We start from the raw sequence: 21,896 nt of genomic DNA on the forward strand, positions 1-21,896 counted from the left end.
GCAATTCGATAAAGCTTAATCTACATTCGTATGCAGTTTTCTGTTCATTCTCTCATTTATAGCCTATCTTGCATCTGCGATTTTTGTTTGAAACCAAGATTCAGCACATTTTCTGCAACTGCATGTCTCATAACTCAAAATTCATCAATGCTAATATATCATGCTCATTTTAAAATCTTTTTCAACTTGGTGTATCCTTCTTTTCTTCCAATCTCTAGTTGCACCATAAACTCCCTATCAGGAAACAATGCGAACTTCAGAGCGCTTGCTTGCTAGTATAAACCATCTCGTCGCTGAAAGCATGTTACGGGAATCAATTTCCCCATGGACACGTGCGCACACCTGCGCGCACGTAACCATGCCCCATTTCAGACCAGTTTTTACTATTAGCTCTGCATATGTCCTCCCTGATTTGAACATTTTTCTATAAAAAAAAAAAAAACAGATGGTGACTAATTCCAAGCACTTGTTTCGATCTTATATTTCCCAGGGAGAGGAGGGATATACATTCTGTACGATGACGTTAAATCGTGCCCGTACGAGGACGTTCACGTCCTCTGGTCCATCCTTGTAGAGTCACATTCGGCACTACCATCAGAAGGCTGAAGAAGAAGGCAACAGCAGCTCTGGGAGTTGTTCAAGAGATTAATTACATCATGCACATATAATATTTATAATTTCTTATATTTTCTTTCTTCTTTTGCCCTTTCTTTCCCATCCCTTGATCTTCAAGTTCTCAACTTTCCCTTTCCTTTTCAATTGAGCTTCAAGCTATGCAACCAATGTGAAGATCTACTTGAAACTAATTTAAGGGAGGGTGGAGATTGCTGTTTTGTCTGCATCAGCAGTCGAAGTTGAAGGTGGCAGTTAGTCTCTCTCTCTCTCTCTCTCTCTCTCACACACACACACATATTAAAGTGGGGAGAACTGAAGGGAAGCTAATGCAGGGGACAACTAGACGCGGTTTCTATGCTTTTCACACAATCATTCATAATCTCAACAGTGATTTCACTTTTGACTATGGCTCCGGAAAGCAATTTAAGAACTCTAAAGTAAGATTAACACAGACAAGTGCCACGAGATAAAACTAATAGAAGAAAATAATTGGCATGACAGATTGTAAAGTAGTTGCATAATTTGGGACGATCGTGCAAATTTTGTGCTTTATACGAGTTCAAAAAACTATGGTAGCACAATTCGATAAGATGAACGTTATACCGCATGTCTCCTGAGTACTATCACGATCTTGCATTACCACAACCATCCGACAGTAAACCGGGCGGCCTACTAGTCTTTGCAATAGCTGGTGCAATTAAAGAAGGTGAAAAGGCTTCATAAGTTGCTAACTAGTTTGGGGGAGGTTCTTGCCCTATACCAGGATCCATGGATCAAATGCAATCACAGACAACGGATTTCTACAGAACTCGCACAATCAATAGTTATGATTGTCACAATCCATTATGTACCGGTTCCTTTTCTCAAGTTAAGGAATGAAGCTTCTCATCGTGAACTTGCTCGGTTAGGAAAGTTATATCACAGTGCATGCAGTTTAAGTGGATAATCTATACGGGAAAAGATGAAAGAGATGTTCTATCCTCACTAACATGTGCTTCAGCAATCGATTATATATACAAGAGCATGCAGTTTAAGTGGAATAAGCACTTCTGTGTATGTGATGTAGATGGGCCAACCATGAAGAATAGCAGAATTAGCATCGTGATTCGAGGTGATTACTGAGGCGTTAAAGCGGCCAATCCCATTTCACAGGCAAAAGTTGGAGAAGCAACCACATAAGATGAGTCAATTTTGGGGAATGGTAGCTATTACATTATTCCAAATAAAAAGGTAGCCGTTACACTGATGAGTATCATCCACACACATCATATGGTTGCATAATGATAGTGCTCTGAATAACATTTTAGGCAGACATTCTTGATTATTGTTCTCCCAGAAACTAATTGCACCCTCAGAATCCCTCAGTATACAAGGGATGATAACGAGATGAAGCAGCATAAGATGATTACAGAGCTTCAGGATGCTTTCAATGGAAACCACCGAACCTATCGGCAACAATCCATTTTTAGGAATATAATTTACTTCTAGGAGAAAATCAGCAATATCTGCCGAAACAAAAAAGAGGGCATCAGAATATAAAGTACCCTCTGTTATATTCATTCTCATTACACAGGTACAAAATCGCAGACCGGGAAATTGAGGGTAGGGGGACAAGGCAAAAATTACTAGTTAAATACCATAAATGTAAACTTTTTTCCAAAAATACATTAACATAAAAATATAAGAATTTTTTGGACCTAAAGGTCCGCCATTGCAGCTATAGTGTTTGTACTAATAATTAACTAGCGATGACAATTCACAGATTATTGTATGACATAGATTACAAAGACAGCAGAGACGCTCTATCAGGTTTATCAATATAGAAAAATTCAAAATCACTTCCAATTGAATATAAACTTAAAGAGTTTTTTCTTTTTTTGGTTGAAATTAACTTTACTAGTTAAGATTAAAGTTTTTTGCCCCTATTCGAAAGCTGATGCTTCCAACTCGCATATAATTAGTAACATAGCAACTCACATGGAAATTGGAGAACTATAAGGCTGATGAACAGGGGCGTTCAGACAAACTAGGCAGCCAATCTTTAAAGAAGGCCTGAAATTCTTTCTCAGAAGGAGAAAGGCCACCCAGAGGAGTGACGGTAATCTGAAAATAAACGAAGTGTAGTAAGTTACACCTTTGGCATCAACTCATATTAATTATGCCAATACATTAGCAGAAACACATACATATCCTTCTTGAAGAGAATGGTGTTCCATATCGCTGTCATCAACTTGAGATTTCCTTACCTAATAATGTTCAAATTATAGTTAGAAGAGAGAAACAATCTACAATCACGCTCAATCACAAAAAACCCCATAATTTCGCTCCTCAATATCATTTCGAGAAACATTAAAAGCAGGAACTTTGATGGCATATCTTCTTAGAGGAAAATGTTTCAGACATCTTGATAATGCAATCCCCTAAATACTACCATATTTTTTCCCCAATTTTCCTGCTGATAAAATATATGCAGCTAATTAGAAGAGCCCCTATATTCTGTGCATGACAAGCTTTGCATGATAAATTTCAGTTCATGAAAAAGCTAGAACCTTTTGGAGACTGGTGGAAAATTTAGTTAATCAGAATGCATTTAACTTTGCAATGTGGAGTCGCTGTCAAAGATCAAAATGACAAGTGCGAGAACAGTTTTTTGACAACAAAAGTTTCTCCAAGAAGCAAGCTGAGAATTATATAATCAAACACATAAAAGGACAGGATTCAGTGAGAAATCATTAACCACAACTAGTGGAAGATACAATAACTAGGACTCAACAGGACAGATTGAAAAGGAAACCCACTTCTCTCTTGAACATACGATGTTCTGCTGAAATAGTTGATGCATCCATATCAGGCAATTCTGCTACATCTTTATCCATAGTCATTGTTGATAACATTTGTCCACCTTGTGTTTCTGAGGACACCAGTCTCCATCCCATCACGAAAAAACTTCTACCCTGCTCGGTCAGCTTATAGCCCTTTCAAGGAAATAAAAGAACTAGTAAAACATCATTACATCCTCCCGACTGCAACAAAACTCCAGTTAGATATTCCAGAGTAGTTGCTCTATAGATAGTTAGGCCCCCAACATCAAGTTTCAAATTCCAACAATGGTCAAAGTCACAAAGAAAAAGTTCCAGATTCCAATAGATGTAAAGTTGCAAGCATTCTCTACTCAGTATTCATGGATGACATGCTTTAGAGCTCATTGGGTATTATAAGGTCATTCATCTGAAATCTCATGAAATGAAAATGACTACATCCCATGTCAGTCAAGGAGGTTGGATTTCAACAGGCTGATTTGTAATCCTTGTTAAGCTAATCAATTATCCATGCTCTCCCCAAGGAGTGCTGGCATGAGGCTCTAACAGCTGGTTAGAAGAGACGCAAAAAATGAAAAGGTGAGGGCACTTTTGGAGGAACACATATCACAACCCTTCCACTGGTACATCTATAAGAGTTCAATCTGGTCACAGCCTAAGAAAGTGGCGAAGTATAACAGCACATGATCATTTGAATACGGCAGGAATCATCCCATAATCAATAGTAATAGTAATGCCCTAAAAAGAACAGGTCAAAATTGGCTTGTGAAGACTCTGAGGTGCTTCAACTGATTCCAGTAAAGCACATGTCATAAGACAGCTTGACCTGTCTGTCCACTCTAAAAAATCTCTGGTTATCAAATTATCCAAACAGTTAGAATCAATTACTTTGCAATCTGATCCCTAAATTTCAAGTTATAAATGAGCAATAGCATCTTCATCTAAACTGAGACCAGTTCCCTCAGTATTTATGTTCTAGGATTCCCCCAAATAACTAAAATACAGGATATACCAAACGGACAAGGGAGTCTGACAAGCTGAAATTATGAACAGTAAAGAGGGAAGAGATCGGAATGCATGTGGATGGATTCACGTGCACGTCTGTGTGAAAACAAAAAAACTTCGACCAAATAAAGCTCTCTTTATCAGGGACCAACAAACACTTCAGTGTTTTTTTTTTTTTTTGGTCAGAAAACACTTCAGTGTATGAAAGGTACATCGCCAATGGCAAATAGGAGATGTTGAAAGTATGCCTTGAGGAGACACCTACGTGAAATATATACATATGTTTGTAGTGGTAGTGACTGTCTAGATTATTAACCTAACTATGCCATATTACCTGCCTTTCAAAGAGCGATTTGTGAAATTTACCTTGTGGTTTGCAATATCTGTTGGTAGATCTACATTCAGGAAACAACCATTTGGATAACTGTGGTTTCTGATCCTATCGAGTATTGCACCAATTATAGGTAGACAAGCCTCAGCAGCAAGTGTGTAGTCATCAACCTTGCTTTTACCTCCAACCCTGAAAGGCAATGCTGAAATCAGGCCTAAGCAACAAGGGTAAGTTTTGGAGATAACAACTCTGTGGTGGTTATATGAAAGGTTGTCCCCATATTATGCACAAATGTGCACTTCCTACCTAGCGATTAGAAATCAATCACAATAAAACATTTTGATGACATCTATAAATGAATATTAGAGTATTCCAACAGTACCCTTGGTCAAAATCTTAGCAATATGTTTCCTGCAGTGTCTTTGGTACAATCCTTTAAAAATTTGGACCGCATCCTATTTTTTAATTTGATATGTTGGGTCCAAACTCCAAACCAGGAGAACCTCATGCTGGAAACATGATATATTCAAGTGAACTGGAGACATTTTCAAAGTGTGCGTAGAAAACCATCTTGGCAATTCACATTTGTTCAACAAGGTCATCATAGTAGATTGCTGGAGACTGAACTTATATGGCAGATTGGTGCATACACATTCATTCATATTATGAGTCTTTAAAGTTCGGCTCGGTTAGAGAACCAAGACATAGACAGGTCGATGTTACAAGTTGGACACCGGTCCAACCCTACAGATGTCAGCCACATACTCCTATTTCACAAAATCAAATGTAAGTAAACATAAATGAGGGTGAAAAAAACAAGGAAATGAATCAGAAGTGACTATTTCTCCTACTTGATCATTGTATAACATGAATAACTGGAAACTAGTATAAATTTGACTGAATTGTTACTTAAGCTTGTAACGAACTTATAAGATGTCACTTTCTCAATTTGCAAGTGTAGATTTTACCTTTATATATCAATTTTTTCTTTTTATTTTGTTTCTGATTGTTATTTCTTTTTTTCGATAAACATACTCTAAACCAATTCAACTGGTTCATCTAGATAACATGATTCGGCTAAGTCAAATGGATTCTAGCCATGCCTCCTCTTAAGGGTTGAACAGGCTTGGAATGGTTTGTGGCCCAGTTTAACCAATCGAATAAAGCAGCCTCTCATAATCTCTAGTACACATTCTAGCATGAGCTTTGACATGCAAGGACACAGGTAAGTGAGAGAGAGGATGGAAGATTGCATGCTCATGCTGGTCATGCTAACAGACATTAGGATGGGAGGTGGAGGTTGCTAACTACATGCTAGAGAGGAAATATTAGCAGAACAATATTTGAAACTAAGCCCATGATCGACGCCCAGTAAAGATGAGGTAAATTTCCAATACAACGCAGCTATACTCGACTTCTCTTTATAGATAAAATTTAAAGATTTGAATACCAGTTTATGCTTGCAAAACATTTCATCTTAATGCAGCTCATGTGGCAAGAAGAAAAATGTGGTTAGCAGTAGATGTGCAAAACATCAAGAACTTGCAAAGCTAAAAATTAATCAGCAGGAAGAACTATTTTCATTGTATTATAAACAAGATGAATATCTCAATGGCCAACAAGAGATTATTGAAAAATGTAAATCGCTAAGCTAGTCATAAGGAAGAAATTGAGACTGCCATGAGAAAGGATTATAACAAAGTCTTGGGTTTTCTCTATGAACCAAGCTGTCAATTGAGTAACATAGCATGTGGAGAATGGTTAGTGGCCCATACCAGTCATATGACATTGAGACAGAAGGAACACCATTAAAGAAGGCCTCACGAGCGCCAGCTACAGTTCCAGAGTAAACTCTGTAATGTAACAAGTAGGTATACATTTATGTCAGCAGGCAATAGCATATTACACGGTATTACATCGTGACTACAAAGGCACTAGCTACAAAATCACAGAAGTCACAGTACAGCAGATTTAATACTATGCTTGCATCTATTTTGAAACTCAAATCAAAATTGTAATAGCTTTCCTTTACTTTAAGAATAATTTTCTTGAGTTTTAATGTACGCCTGAACTGGTCACAATCTAATGATAAAATGTCAGACTTAGCATGAGGAAACAAAAACAACAATAAAAATGTCTGACTTAAACTGAATAGGTCCACATTGAAAAGAGTCTTTTCTTCCGCCTCCCACCCAAGACAAGGTACAACGAAAGTATAACCACTTATAAGTCAAGATCCCTCATTAATCTACTGTGACAAGAAATCTAAACATGCTCACTTGAACTTTCCGCCATTTATTGTAAAAACTATATATTCAATGGACATATCAAGCGGATGAATTTTCTTCTTATGGAAAAGTAAAAATGTTTAAGTCTAAATTTGTGTTCCCCAATATACAGAGAGTAAATTGCTCCAACTCCCCTATTTTGACCAACTTGTGGGAGCACCACCTGTGCTTTTGCAAAACCATTCCACCAAATCCATAAACAGTGCGACTTCATGTGCATTTTTATTGTTCCAGGCAAATAGATGCCTTGGCAATCATCTTTTCAGTCTACTTGTACAAAAATGCAAATTAAAGTTATCTAAGCACATGGAATTTATTTGGTGGATCCAACAGCTCTTAACGAGGAGTGTTCCTACAGTGTTTAAAATACGAAGAGTGTCACACAATTTTTCCAAAACAAGGGATGTGGGAGAGATCTAATATGAAATAAAATAATTTTAAATATTGGTGGCTGATTGAGTATTTAGTGGATTTTGAGGCTCTATACGCAGTTGAGATACCAAAAAATATGGAAAGCATACTCCATGAATAGACCAAAGGAAATGGTTTACTGACGTGTGATAACCACAGTTGCTGCCCTTGTTAATACCACTGAGTACCTGTGCATGTAAGAAGTGGTTAAGAAATCAGAAAGCAAAAACTCTACCTGTATATAGGAATAAAACTGCACAGAAAGGACAGAAAGAAGGGCTCCGCACATTTTGAATTAACACGTGTAAAATGTTCTGACAGACTAACATAGATAAAGTCCCATAGAGGGCTCATAGCTAGCTATTGCATTGTCCTAGCATAGAAGAGTTGGACTTTGACACTTTGAAAATAACGGGGTGACAGAAGGAGAGCAAACGGTTTGTGTCTCCAAACAAATCCTCAAAAGATGACAATCATCTATTCTGTTGATTGCCCAGAAGCCAGATATACCAGGTCAGGAACCGAAGAAAAGATTGCATTAGAGATTCCCAAAGAAGTACAATCTGCTGGAGTTCCTGCAAAGAACATGAGAGATGTGAATTGGCTAAGATAACAAAGCACAGCACTTCTTTACACTGTCATGATAAAACCAATATCCTGCTTGATGATTGTGGCAAATCCCAATGCATGTGCTTTAGCATATGGAGAGCAATTAGTCGGCTCATGATTAGCCCAAAAAATTAACTAGACAAAGAAGTTACGGTTAGCAACTCATAAAAGAAAAGGAAGAAAAATAAATATTTCAATGGTCATTGAAGAACCAAAAGGACACTTCAACAGAAAAGGCAATTTTAACTATGAGAACAAATTCTAGAAAGTTTAGATAACATCCTGATAAAGAGGTATAGATCTTCTAGTCTCGTCTATATTCCTTCCTTCTGCAATGCAACTCAGCCCAAAAATTTAGACACGATTTTTGAGGAGGAAAACAATGATGAAAAGATGATAGGTTCCTCCCGAAGAAAGGTATAAAAAGCTTCTATTATACCGACATTCAGGTAGATGGAATGGTCCATTTGGACTGCAAGATATATATCTCTATAATCAGAGGTCAGTTCACACAATATATCTTCCATTGCCATTTTCAAGAGTCACCTTCAAAATGACAAATAATGTTAAGAGTTTAATACAAAACTATCTTGGCTTTAGAGAGTTTCATCGTGGGTGGCAAACAATTCCAGAAGAGGATTCAAAAGTGGATTATCTGCCAGACCCTGACCAATCTTTTGAGATAAAAGACAGTCTGGTGTTGACTTAAGTATGACCGTATGGACATCCAGTTCACAAGTGATGTTCTCTTTTCTTTTCCTCTGTTTCTGTAAGTTCCTCAAGCGTCTTAAGAATATTAGAAAATCACCAAAAGTGGAAATGCTGTTCCACCCAATAACATAGGTCAAGGGATAGAGGCTAGAACAAGACAATAAGAAAATTTAGAAATTAAATATCCACTGAATGGTGATGGTATCCAACCAGAGACTGCAAAGGCTTCAGCCCCATCAATATCTACTCGCTTAACAGCTATAGGATGACGCCATGTGATGCTATGACTGACAGCAGACTTTTCCCTGCCAACAGTGCAACTCCGGATGAGAAAAGCATTCCATTCCATTAAATCCATGAATCATTTGAATTTCAAAGGGACTGCAAATGAAGAATAGACATCATGCCAATAAAAAGAATTTCCTGTGGGGTTAGGAAGCTTGCAAGCAAAGGAATGCATATTCCGAAAAATTAACAACACCATCCCCCAACCCCAACACCCCTCTACCATCCAATGAATGAAAAATGGGCTGCTCTACATTTTAACCAGTATGTCAACTAGGATCTCTGTTCCAAAAAAATAAAAAAACACTAGGACCCAATACATGCATTGACAGAGCGAAAGAGAATCTTTCATCAGAAACAAACAACTACCAAAGTTTCAAAATCAAGACTTTAGAGAAACTAACTTTGACCATTTGTAGATTACCTTAGGTCCTCACCAAATTACCCAACAGTGAAGACGCATTCACTGAGAGTAGGTTGGCTCTCTCTCTCTCTCTCTCTCTCTCTCTCTCTCTCTCTCTCTCTCACACACACACACACACACACACACAACTCACAGCTTAAATCGAACAGGAGGACCTTCACGCACTACCTATTCGAGACGCACAGGTCAAAGCCCCGTGCGATCACTGAAAACTTACGAATCGGGAGCGCAGACACGGACGTGGTATCTGCCGGCGGAGACGAGGGCGCGAACCAGGGCGCGCAAGCCGGGAGCGTCGATGCCGTCGTCGTTGGTGACCAGGATCGTCGGCCGCTGATCGGAGCTCCGGCCAACGACGCCGTCCACAACAGAGAGAGAGAGAGAGAGAGAGAGAGAAATGCGTAAGGTGCGAGCTCGGAGCGAAAGCGAGCGGAGCGCAAATTCGAGCTTCGCAGGCAGTATAAATTCCTAGGAGGTACCAACAATTATAGCGCCACTTGAACGCGGATCGGATTCGAGCCATCGGAATGAATATGGTTCCGGTCAAAACAGTTGATTTTTTTTCTTTTTCATTTCTTCTTTTTATTAATGCTTTAAAAAAATTATCGTACCGGTACATTTATCCCAAATTAATTTTCACCTCACAAAAAAATCTCAAACTGTTATTCCACGAGGCATTTCACCCAAACTAACTTTCGTGTGAAAAGGCAAAACCAAATAACCCCGAGCCGCATTTCGTCCAATATCTCATTGAAATGCACACGTGTTAACGAGAAAAGTAGCGAAAAAGTCTTAAACATATTGCATTGTTACCAATTAAGTCATAAACTTTTTAATTGAACCAATTTAATCATAAACCTTTTTTCCATTGGTACCAATTCAGTCGATCCAGCCAATTTAGACTAAAAATCGTTGACGTAAACGTTGGCCTTCCTACAAGATATAGCCAGCAGACAACTAGCGAACAGCTAGTGCTGACGCGAATATTTTTAATAATATTTTTAATTTTTTAATAATTTTTCAAAACCATTTCCCTTTTTTTCTTTTTTTCCTTCTATTCCCTTTGTCTGTGGCTGGTACTCAGCCATGGCCAGCAACCAGCCACAGGCGAGGGCATACCACAAGGCCACAAGTGAAAGTCGCCCTCCCTAAAGAAGGCTCAACCCTCACGGCTAGACATAGCCACGGTTCGGAACCAGCCGGTTCCGGTTCGGAACTGTTCCGGTTCGTAATTTAAAAATTAAAAAAATAAATTATTCAATAAAAATTATGAATTATAAAATTATGAAATAATGAATTATTCAATATAAGTTGTAGTCAAAATGTAAATTGTAGGGATGATCGGTTCCCGGTTCGGTTCGATTCCGCTCGGAACCGGGAACCGAACCGGTAAGACCGGTCCCTTAATTTTAGAACTAGGAACCGGACCGGCAAATCATAGAACCGGAAATTGGACTATTGGTCCGGTTCTAGGCGGTCCAATGGAACCCTTTGCTCTTAACTAGCAAAGGATCGTAGCACAAAAGGCATACAACTTCACATGCTCATAGTTTGGCTTGGATTTTATACACAACCCCTTTAACGGTCTTTTCATTCCCATTCGATGTGGGACTCTTGGCATTTGCATGAAGACAAGCCAAGAGTCTCACATTGAAGGTGTTCAAGGCAAGACGAGAGTCCCACATCGAATGGGAACGAAGAGGCATTAGAATCATTGTGTATAAAATCCAAGTCAAGCCTTGTAATTAGAGTTCAATAGACCCAAGCCAAGCATTGTAATTAGAGATTATTGCACTTACAATGCATGGCAATTAGAGTTCAAATTGTTTTATAAAAAAAATTAAAAAAATAAATTTTTTTTTTTAAATAATTTGGAACAGGGCTTGTAGGCCACGGACCGGTTCCGGTTCGGAACCGCGGGCCCGATCAATGGGCCTGGCCCGGGTTTGACCGGGCCTGTTCCGGGCCGAAACCGGCCCGTGGCCATGTCTACTCACGGCCTAAGCAAGGACCACCCTCGTCGGCCCGCACCTGTAGCCGATCGCCAGTCATGGCCAAGTACCGGCCGCAAGGCAAAGGGAAGAGAAGGAAAAAATTCAAATTTTATTAAAATATTATTAAAAATGTCTACGTTAGTGTCTGCTGCTTGCTGGCCACATAAGACGGCCGGCGTTCACGTGAGTGATTTCTAGCTTAAATTGGCTGAACAAATTGAATTGGTACCAATTGAAAAGATTTATGACTAAATTAGTATAATTGAAAAGTTTAGAACTGAATTAATACTTGATTATGACTTTTTTTATACTTTTTCTCGTGTTAACACACTTATCAAATGATTGCATGACGGATCTTATGTGAATAATGACAAATCCGACGTACAAAATCCAAGTATTTTGACACGTATGCAGTTAAATGGAGGAAAGATTTTGGTATGGGGTACCGATTTGAAATTTTTCGTGAGGCGAGAATTAGTTCAAGATGAATACTCATGAGAATCAATTTGAGATTTTTCATGATATTAACTCTAGTTTTTTGGGCCCTTCACAGCTTCAAATATTCGAGTATAATGGATTATCTTATGGAGGAAAAACTCTCCCGACAAATTTTTTTGCTCGAGAAAATGACTGGGGATATAAAAGAAGGTATAGATGCTTTGCAAGAGAGATGGCCTTATCGGTCGATGAAAAGCTTGATGTTATTGAAAAGGAGAAGAATGTAAAGAAGCCTTGGGCGACAAGCTTCAACTCAAGTCTCTCGTGAGGCAAGAGCCAAAATCTTAATGGTGGCGAAACTAGTAAGTTAGCCCAGGATCTTAGGCAATCTCTAGGGTTTGGCTGAAAAAGCTCCGATACATATTGAGGATTAGATCATTTAATGAGCTTTTAACAACGAATAAGGCTTTATATAAGTTGGATTATCCATGTGGAACAAAATCGGTTTGCTCCGGAGGATAATCCATTAAGGCCCGTAGTTGGTCTCGATGCACTTCTTAATAAGGGAAATTATCCAATCAATCCTAGACTTATTGTACGGATGCCAGTTTTATCTTAAACTTTCTAATTTTGCTACTTTACATCTCAACCTTTGCGTGAAATTCCAATATAGTCCTTCTGGTCAATTTTTGTCATAATCACTAATGTGATGATGTGCCACGCAAGATGGCCGGCGATAAATGGACTGCAACTTCCAAGCGAAAATTGACTGAAATGACTATATTAGAATTTCGCGCAAAGATTTAATATTAAATTGAAAAAATTGAAAAATTTATTACTAAAATGACATTTATATTATAGGTTTAGTATTGATTGGGGAAGACGAAGAATCGACCTAATAAATAAGGTGGACATCGTCTAAAAAAAAATAGATAGACGAAGAGCTTACTATAGATGGGATTTTGGTCATTGTAGCAAATATTCTAAAGAGAGAATTCCTTGATTTCTCACATTCTACGGAAATAGTAAAAAGAATGCAATCTTTTAGGGTGCGCATGGCAACGATTATGTGCCCGGGAACTGATTCTGCGCCCGGGAACTAATTCTGCTAAGAAATGATTCTTTTTTATTCCATACTCGGGAACAATTTCTAAGCATTTGAAGACGTTTGGTAACTGTCCAAAATTTATATTCTTAGAATAGAAAAAGAACAGAAATGCGTTTAGTAACTACACAAAATTTCTTTATATTAATGATATTTTAGTAATATTTTGAAATTTTTAATATTTCTTTCTTTTTTTTTCTTTCTTTTTCTTTCTTTCCCTTCCCTTCCTTGGCCATGGCCGATCGCCAACGCCGGCGACCGGCCACAGGCCAGGGCCGGCGAGGGTGTTGTAACCCATCTCCCTCACTTGGGTCGCGACGGCGAGGTCGGCCTCGCCATGTCTGGGCGAGGCCTCGCCGTCATGGCCGCAAGCTGCCCTCGCCTAGGAAACGAGGGTCGCGATGCCCTCGCGGCCCGGCTTTGTGGTCGATCGGCGCGACCGGGTCGACGGCAGCCGGGAAGAAGAAGAAGAACAAACCAAGAAGGAAGAAGAAAACCAAGAAGAATCAGAAATTGAAAATTTGTTCTCAAAATCAAGAAGCTACTTTTGTTTGCTTCTTGATTCTGTTCCAAAACTAATTCTGAGAACAATTTTTTACAAATTTATGCTCGGGAACAAAAAATTAAACAAACGGATTTCTGTTTCCAAACCGATTCTAGAAACAAAAGAACAGAAATTTTCACTGTTTGGCAACTTGCCAAACAGGTCCTTAAATGCGCCAATGAAATTACAAATTTTATGATATGCGCTATTTCGACAACTATACTTGTGAATTTCATCAAACATTTTTATAACGTATATAGAGTTGCTCATCAGTTACTATCAAAGCCTTTCTTTGCTAAACTTCCGGAGCCATGGCTAGAGGTCACCAAGAAGGCTTAAGATATGCTCATTCAAGAAGCGAAGATCCTAGATGGTTTTAGGTGGTAAAGTGTGCCATCAAAAGTAGGGGTGAGTATGGTTATAGGTTAGAATCTGAAACCTGAGAGCCTGATTGATGGAAACTTGTAGGTTCTAAGTTTTAAAGTATGCAGGATAGGTTCTAGGTTCTATGTAGGTAGAACCTGGAACCTAAAACATTAAATAAGCTTCTTTTATTTTTTTTCTTGGTCTATGTCTTCACATGATCCTACAGTATTCCATAACGTTAGATGATAAGTGTATAATATGAAATCATTAGTCTGAGCTTTCATTTTATGACTTATTAATATTTCATATTCTTCGTATGTCTAAATATAAATTATAGTCAATCAATAAGTGGTGGTCATCAAAGGTGATGATATTGTTCAATTAATAATATAAGTGGAACTTGAGTAAACCCTGGAACTTGTGATAGTGTAGGTTCCAGGTTCTAAGGTACGTAGGTAGGTTTCAAGTTCCAAAAAATGAAGAACTTATTTCTATGAATAGATTTTAGGTTCTAGGTAGAACTTGTACAGAACCTAGAACCGCTCACCTTTAATCAGAAAAGCATGCGTTGAACTCCAAGTGAAGGACTAGCCAAAAAGCTTCCTTTGTGAACAAGAGTTGTTGCTCTCGCATCGAATATGTTCTGGGTAGATGTGGAAGAGAATCAAAGCTTTTAAAATAAAGCATGAAAGAGAACCTCATTGTCCTTAAGGTAAACCCATGAGCAGCTTTAACTGTTGTTGGGTTTCTGAATCGAAAACCCACAAGGTGGATGCTCGTCCATAAAAGTATATGTGAAAAGAAAATCTACCGAGAATATTTATGGAAGATGAAAGTCTCTATGATGAACCCACCCACAAACCTATAGACGAGTAGGAACTTGAAAATTTAGACTATGAGGCTAGATCTATCTACGAAGTCTTCTTGGAGTAGGAGACGGACTGTTGAAAATATGTCTTGAGTTTGAGCTCAAGAGAGAATAGATTTCCTAGTTGGAGAAGGTTTCTAAAAGAGATTTCCTATTTTGGATTATGTTCCTGTCTATATATATAAGAAGTGTTGAAGAGGTGATTTCCTGTGAATTACACCATGAAGCAATTAAGTGTTGAAACCAATAAATCTTGTGGTAAGATTACAACCACATTTGAGAGATTATTTCATGAGGAATTATGAGGCTAAACACTGTGTGAGTTATGGGTATAATTGGGAGCTGTGAAACTACTCGTTCAGAATGGACATATATTCAAGGTTCCAAAAGTAAATCTACTCAGGTTCATAAGGTAAATATATTTAGGTTCAGAAAGTAAATCTACTCAGGTTCATAAAGTATATATATCCAGGTTCAGAAAATAAATATATTTGGATTCAAAAATTAAATCTACTAAAACGTAAATATTCTCGATTTCAAAAAGTAAATATACTCAAACTCATACACAGAAAATGAATCTTGCCAGACAATAGAAGGCGGATATTACTAACAACAGTTGAGTCGGAAATTTCAGGGGTGATACTTCCAAGTTCATATTCATCATTTTCACTTACCATTTATACCACACTTTAAGAAAACCGATCACACACCTTATGAACATGTACGATACCAGCAAAATGAATCCAACAATCATCATATCCACAATATTAGGAGAATATAGTCTCTTTCAATGATCACGTTGTCATCGGCGTGAGGGGATCGCCACTTTGTACAATGCAATGAGTCCATGTGTCCACAATGTGTTTGCAATCACCATTATAGAGATGAACCCCGCCACCCGACATATTGTGGTGACTTTCACCGGGGTGTATGACACTTTGCTGGAACGGAGATTGTTTGTGGAGGTATCTTTCTCTCAACAATCCTTCTTTAGCATCTTTTAATTGGTAATTAATGACTTAATGACGAACTTGTTTTTTAAAATTTCAACCTACAGCCGACTTCGTAAGGCGGTGTATGCATTGGGGGTGCTGTGTTCCAATCGCAGGAGATGCCGCCGCCGCCACCACCAGCACTAGCCCTAGCCCTAGACTCTCGAGCTCAGTCTTCTATGAGACGTGAGATGAGCATATAAAGCTGTGAGGAAGGCCTAATGTGAATAGTGATTGGAAAAATGCTGCTTGAAGTTTTCAGATGATGGAGCCGAAAATAGGAGAGTCTCCGAATAGCAACACTGATAATCTTGACACTAGAAAATGTGTCTCTATTCACACGCATTGACTGCTAATTAGCTTTTCACCTTGGAATGTGGTCTACTAAGCATACAAGCCTCCCTGTTGTCATATCTTTTGATTAGCAACTAAAATTCCGAGCAAAGAATTCTCATGCCTGCAATGGTATCCCATACCACCTTGATACCACATAATCTAGATACCTCAGGCTCTTTGAGTTGCCTTTTGATTTGAAAAAGACGGCCGAAACATAATTTCGGGACATTTTTCCCCAAAACACTCACAAGGAGATTAATAGTAGGTGACCATGTCTACCGCCCACGAGAGCTTCGTGTGGCTGTGATCGATGAAGCCGAGGCACACCCCAAGGGAGACGAGCGAGAAGAACACCCCACCCATGCTACTCATCGACAATGGCCACTGCCCAACCCGATTAATGAGGATTGTGGCAAAGAGGATGACCGATGTCTTCACCAAGTCAATTACCATGTTCATGAGAAATTTTCTGTAGGATGTGGTGATGCGGACCTTCTCAAAAACTTTAGGGCTAAAGAGTTGTCACGCCCCGGCCTGGAATCACGATCGATGCTTAGTGACCGACCATGATCCGAACGAGCACGTGACTTGCAGAAATGAGTTAATACGTCCCGTTCATTTTATTCAAATGCACAAGCGAAAGCAATTCTAAACGAAATATCACAAGAACAACAAGAGCAAATCATCGCACGTTGTATTTACATGATCGTGCTTATTTTTAACAAGCCCGTCTCTCGGGCCCTTGCAAACGGCATACATATTTTACATGCCTATCCCAAAGACTATTCCGCACACAAGCCGACTATAGACAAACAAAACTTCGGCTTAGGTGATCCTCCCCGCACTACTTCATCTTCTCGCGCTTCAAACTCCGTTCACTAGCTCGCCTCCTCCCTGTGACCCGTCCGCCTGGCCATCCTATGCCCCACCCGCAGCATACCCCAGAGCCTGCCTGCCGTTTCCGCAAAGGGGCAGTTGAACCCGCGCGGAGGGCCGATCAGGTCTCCATTCGACCAGCGATACCACGCCACATAAGTGTGGGGGACCAAGCTCTCGAGGCCCTCGTCCACCATAACATGGGTCGTGACCCGGCGGTATGCGCGGCGTTCATGGGCATCAATCACTGTGAGCACCTCAACTTGCATATCCACGGGGTTATCAAAACGAGTTGGGGGTGATGCCATCCTACGGACCTGAAAAAGGGAAAACAACGGGGAATGAGTCGAGGAGACTCAATAAGTGAACTCACTAATGTCAAGTGAGGATAAAGGGATCGTCGTTAACATGAATCGATTCTTATTGCATCGGTATCGATGGCAAATCAATAGCAAAATTCATGCAAACAATTATCCAAAGAACCTCAAGCATAGCCATACACGTGAACATCGCTAGCTAAGTTCTGGTTTCTATCTCGAGATGTGAACGTGAATAGCAAATATGAAACGTAAGCAAGCCATGAAAAGAAGCAACCGCAATCAACCAAAACGACCGAACACGGTCCAAGCAAATCACGTCACAACGTGTCTCATCTTCCTTTCCCGATATTAGAGAATTCACTTACTCAAACACTAAAACTAGAACACGTGAGTAACAAAAGGCGTGTGGCTCGAGCACGTGAACAAGGAGGAGAGAGAAAAGGGGATGGTCGGTGAGCACTTAGGCATGAACAAGGAGAAGAGAGAGGTGGTTGGTGCATGGCCTCCTAATTCAAGTAGGACCTCTCCTATTTATAGTGGTCCTCCCCAAGCTATTATGAAAAAAAGACAGTCATCATGAAGTGCCCCTAAAGTCTAATGTCAAGATTATATTGATCTTAAGGATCTTGGCATTAATGAAGAAAGGCCAAAATGAAATGATGAAATGATCTTGGCAAATCTTAGCAATTAATGGCTTTCTTCCTTTCTCTCGTTTTATCTCTCTCAGTTTCCTTCTTGGCTGACTTCCCCCTCTCGGCTTCTCCTTAGCCAACTTACTCTCTTGTCTCTAGCTCATTATTGGTGAAAATGAGTCACCAAGCTTCAATTATGAAGGTGGACAACTCAGCTTGTGACCATTAATGGAAGGGGACACCTAAGCTTGGCTCTAATTATTGTGGCTTGAGCATGAAGATTTGACTTGGGTCAATTTTGTCTTCTAGTCTCCCCCATCTTCTAAAGCGTGAGGCCTAATTCTAGTCCTCTACAATTGTTGGTTCTACTCACAAATAACTTGGATCAATCGGGCTACACAAAACCGACTAATCGACACTTAACTCTTAACCCCGCATCATATTCATTCAACTTGTTTTCCAAGGGTTTTCCCGCAATAAATTACGCTCATTAATCCCGTTCAATCGGAGGTTCGGTGTAGGAATACCTCAAATATCACCAAATACAACCAAGCCAAGGTTCAAGTTGAATGGAATAAGTTCATACCAATTGGGCTGACTAAGCGTGTGGCCTGTGCAACCGGGTCTGACTGGGTACAAGGCCTGGCGCACTGCCAGGCCACTTGGGCACACGGCCGAGCTATACAGGTACAGGGCCGGGTACATGGCCGAGCCATACAAGCACCATGCCGAGCTGCACGAGTAATATGCCGAGCACAATACTAGGTTGTACGAGTAAGGGGTCAGCTCATGGGCCAAACACATACATTGGCTCACGTATGGGCATAATGTATGGCTCATGGCCAAGTCTCTTGGGCACAAAACTAGGTCGGAACCTGATCTGATGGGCACAACGCCTGATACAAGGGTCAGATATAATGACTGGCACACAGCCGGACACATAGCCAGTCCGTGGCTTGGTTAACGGGCATAATGGTCGGTCATGTCCGGGCCGGCGCAATTGGCACATAGCCTGGTCCGCGGCCAAACCATTAGACTCGTGGCATGGCACATATCTCGTCCATGACCTACTCGACTTGACGCAACGATCCGCGGCCGATTCGCAATCAGTCCACGTTCTAGTATCAACGACCCATGGTCGACCCTCGGTTGTCATGTAGCCTCGTAGAATCCATGTGACATTTTGAAATTTGACCGAATTTCAAGATTCATGAAATGAATATATTTTCGATGCACTTTTACTTAAATCTCACTCGGAATTGATCACTCTTAAGAAGACTAACCGTTAGAGAATGGCTAGCTAGGAACTAAGTATATGGACCTAAGAACTTGACCATGGATTGGCACCTCGACCATGAGGATTGACGAGGGAATATTTTGGGCCATTATAGGCCGATCCAAGGATGGTTATGGAAAGACTCGTCAATATTGTACAATTAGATTACGGGTGATTTTGCTTGGCCATTGTATGAATTTGAAACGATCCTAAACCTATTCTGAACGATGGTGTCCATCGGAACTAGTGATTGACCTCGTAATTACATAACAACCGAGGTCATCATGGTTTGAGTAAACTTAAATGTGGTTTGATAATTGAGTCAACCACGGGTCGATACGCGTAACTCCTAAAAACTGCCCGTTGGTTTGTGATACATTAAAGTCACGATTGATTAGTTTTAGCCATGAATTAGAGTCCGAAATTAGGTATCGAACTTTCAAGGTTCCACGACTAATTTATTGGATGCCGTCTCATTAAGTTTGGCCATTTGTTGGTTTGCTCGGAAATTATCGAAAAAGTGAAATTTGAACCGGAAGTTAGAAAAGACCATTTTACTCCTGAGATATTTTGAATTCATTTGTTGCATTGAAGGCGATTTGGACTTTATGGCTGTCCCCTCTTGGCCGAACTACATTGACCACTTTGCCCCTATCCTCTTTGTTTATTTATTTGTTTGCCATTAGTTATTTGGGTGAATTATTTTGGGAGATTAATTGTGAGCCCTAGGATCTTGGCTTGGAGAAGAATAAGGAATTTTGACCATTGAATCATAGTGGGGTGGTTGATAGGGTTTGAGTGAGGTTAGTAGACACCATCCTCTTACTCTTCTCTCTCTCTTACCATTTGATCAAGTTCACTTCACTCTCTCCCTCACTCTCCTCTTCTTCGGCCGAAGCTCACCACCACCATTGCCGACCAGCCCTTGCTCAGCCATGAACCGCCGCCCTCGCCGCCTCACGCCACCACCACCATCCCCTATCTCCCTCTTTCCCTCTCTCTTTCGGATGACACCACCCCAGCCGAGGCACCACCGTTCCAGCCATCCATCCGCCTTGCTCACCATCCACCGAGACTGCTGTTGCTCCAACGAAGCTGTTGCTGTTTGGCTGTGACTTGTGCTACCCTTCTTGCTCGGTTTCTTGCTTAGGCCCCTTAGTAAATGACTCCCTAAACCATGGTTAGGATAATGGATTACTAATGGCATGTTTAGGGGTTGTTTAGGGATGAAGTAGGGGTTGATTAAGGGCTGTTGATAGGTGGCTTAGTTGTTGAATGAGCTTCGTTTGCTTGATGGTTCATGTTGGTTGATTCTCGGATTTATTACTGCTGTGCCTCTGTGATTTACTATTTTTTTGGAGATTTTGGTGGGCCGAATCTGAAGTGGTGTTCTTGATGAAAGTTGTTCCTCACATCTTGAAGTATGACATATTTTAAATCTGGAATTTTTGGAGGTCATTTGGAGTCATTTGGAAATCCATCTTCAGACCGGAGTAAAACTGTCCTGGACTTCTGTTCACTGACCTTCTTGTCTTTCTGAATTTTTATAAATTTTTCCAGATCTCTTTTCAATAAACTTCCTTCACAAAAATTGTTAAGAACATGTCTTTCTATCACAAATAAAAATTTCGAAGCTTTCTAAAGAGATTTGGGTACCAAATGAGATGCATTTTGAGGGCCGAGTGGTCTGTTCAAGTGACCTGATTTCGGTCTGACTTCTAGTGACAAAAAGACATGTTTAAAGTTTGAACTGGGTTTCGTGTTCTACATAAGAAATGTTTATCGAGATGTTTTCTATGACATATAAAAAATTCATAATTTTTGGAGTTATTTTACTATTTATTTCAAAAGGTATTCGGTTTCTGTGCATCTGCCCAGAATTGCCCCGATTCATGTGTACTTGGTTTTCTCTCTCTCAGATGATTATCTTATGATATTGTTACATACGAAAGGCGTGACACTTTGTTGGATGAGTGCGGATTTGGTTTGCATTCGGCTAATTCGCAAAGATAAGAATTGATAATGATTGTTGAGGTGTGTGCATGATCACGACACATTCCGTTTCGGTGAGAGTTCTAGACGATGTCCGACTGGAGTTCGGATGCCGTCTAGGCAGGGGTTCTAGACGATGCCGATCGCGGTGGAGGCCGGATCGATGCTCCTAAGTGGTATGCCGTCTGGTACCCAGCTTGCTGGGAGGTGTTCGATCCCAGACGTTGCCGTCGCCGACGTAGCGGGACGATGCCTGGTTACATCATAAGACCGGCGGGGGTTTGTAGGCCGTTAATAATCGGGATATCTATGATGTGTGTTATGCATTGGGGAATGCTTTGTGCCTGAGATCGTTGTTGAGCAAGTCTGGATTACTAGTCGTATTAGGTATGATTATGCCTTGGATTGTAATGTATGTGCTCAAAGAGCAATTTCCATGCTGTGGAAAATTTCTAATGTGCAGGGCTTATGTATGTGCCAAGGCAAGATAAGGGCGCCTGTGTTTGTTTACGGCACATTGGTTGTTAGGATTGCATGTTTAGAATTGTCCGGACGTACGTGTTATCCTAAGCGTGACTTAGGAAGTTTACTTATTGAGATTTATTCTTATTGTTGAATTATAACCATTTCAGACCCCCGACCATGACTAGTCCTCCTCG

At 40.1% G+C, this 21,896-nt stretch overlaps 1 protein-coding gene across 1 annotated transcript; it reads right to left on the bottom strand.

Moving 5' to 3' along the window:
- Positions 1–1,804: 1,804 nt before the first annotated feature.
- Positions 1,805–16,594, bottom strand: LOC115688720 (uncharacterized). The gene is made up of 11 exons (XM_030614632.2): positions 16,421–16,594; positions 9,716–9,966; positions 9,000–9,094; positions 7,980–8,044; positions 7,614–7,657; positions 6,546–6,623; positions 4,806–4,959; positions 3,414–3,590; positions 2,802–2,861; positions 2,593–2,718; positions 1,805–2,120 (listed from the first exon to the last, which is right to left on the bottom strand). The coding sequence occupies exons 1-10, from the start codon at positions 16,592–16,594 to the stop codon at positions 2,608–2,610; spliced, it is 1,209 nt and encodes a 402-aa protein (XP_030470492.2). The 3' UTR covers positions 1,805–2,120; positions 2,593–2,607.
- Positions 16,595–21,896: the final 5,302 nt, after the last annotated feature.

This window comes from Syzygium oleosum, unplaced genomic scaffold, assembly GCF_021117445.2.
Source record: "Syzygium oleosum isolate NSW1041296 unplaced genomic scaffold, Sole_v2.1 Sole_v2.17, whole genome shotgun sequence".
In the NCBI taxonomy this organism is placed as follows: Eukaryota; Viridiplantae; Streptophyta; class Magnoliopsida; order Myrtales; family Myrtaceae; genus Syzygium; species Syzygium oleosum.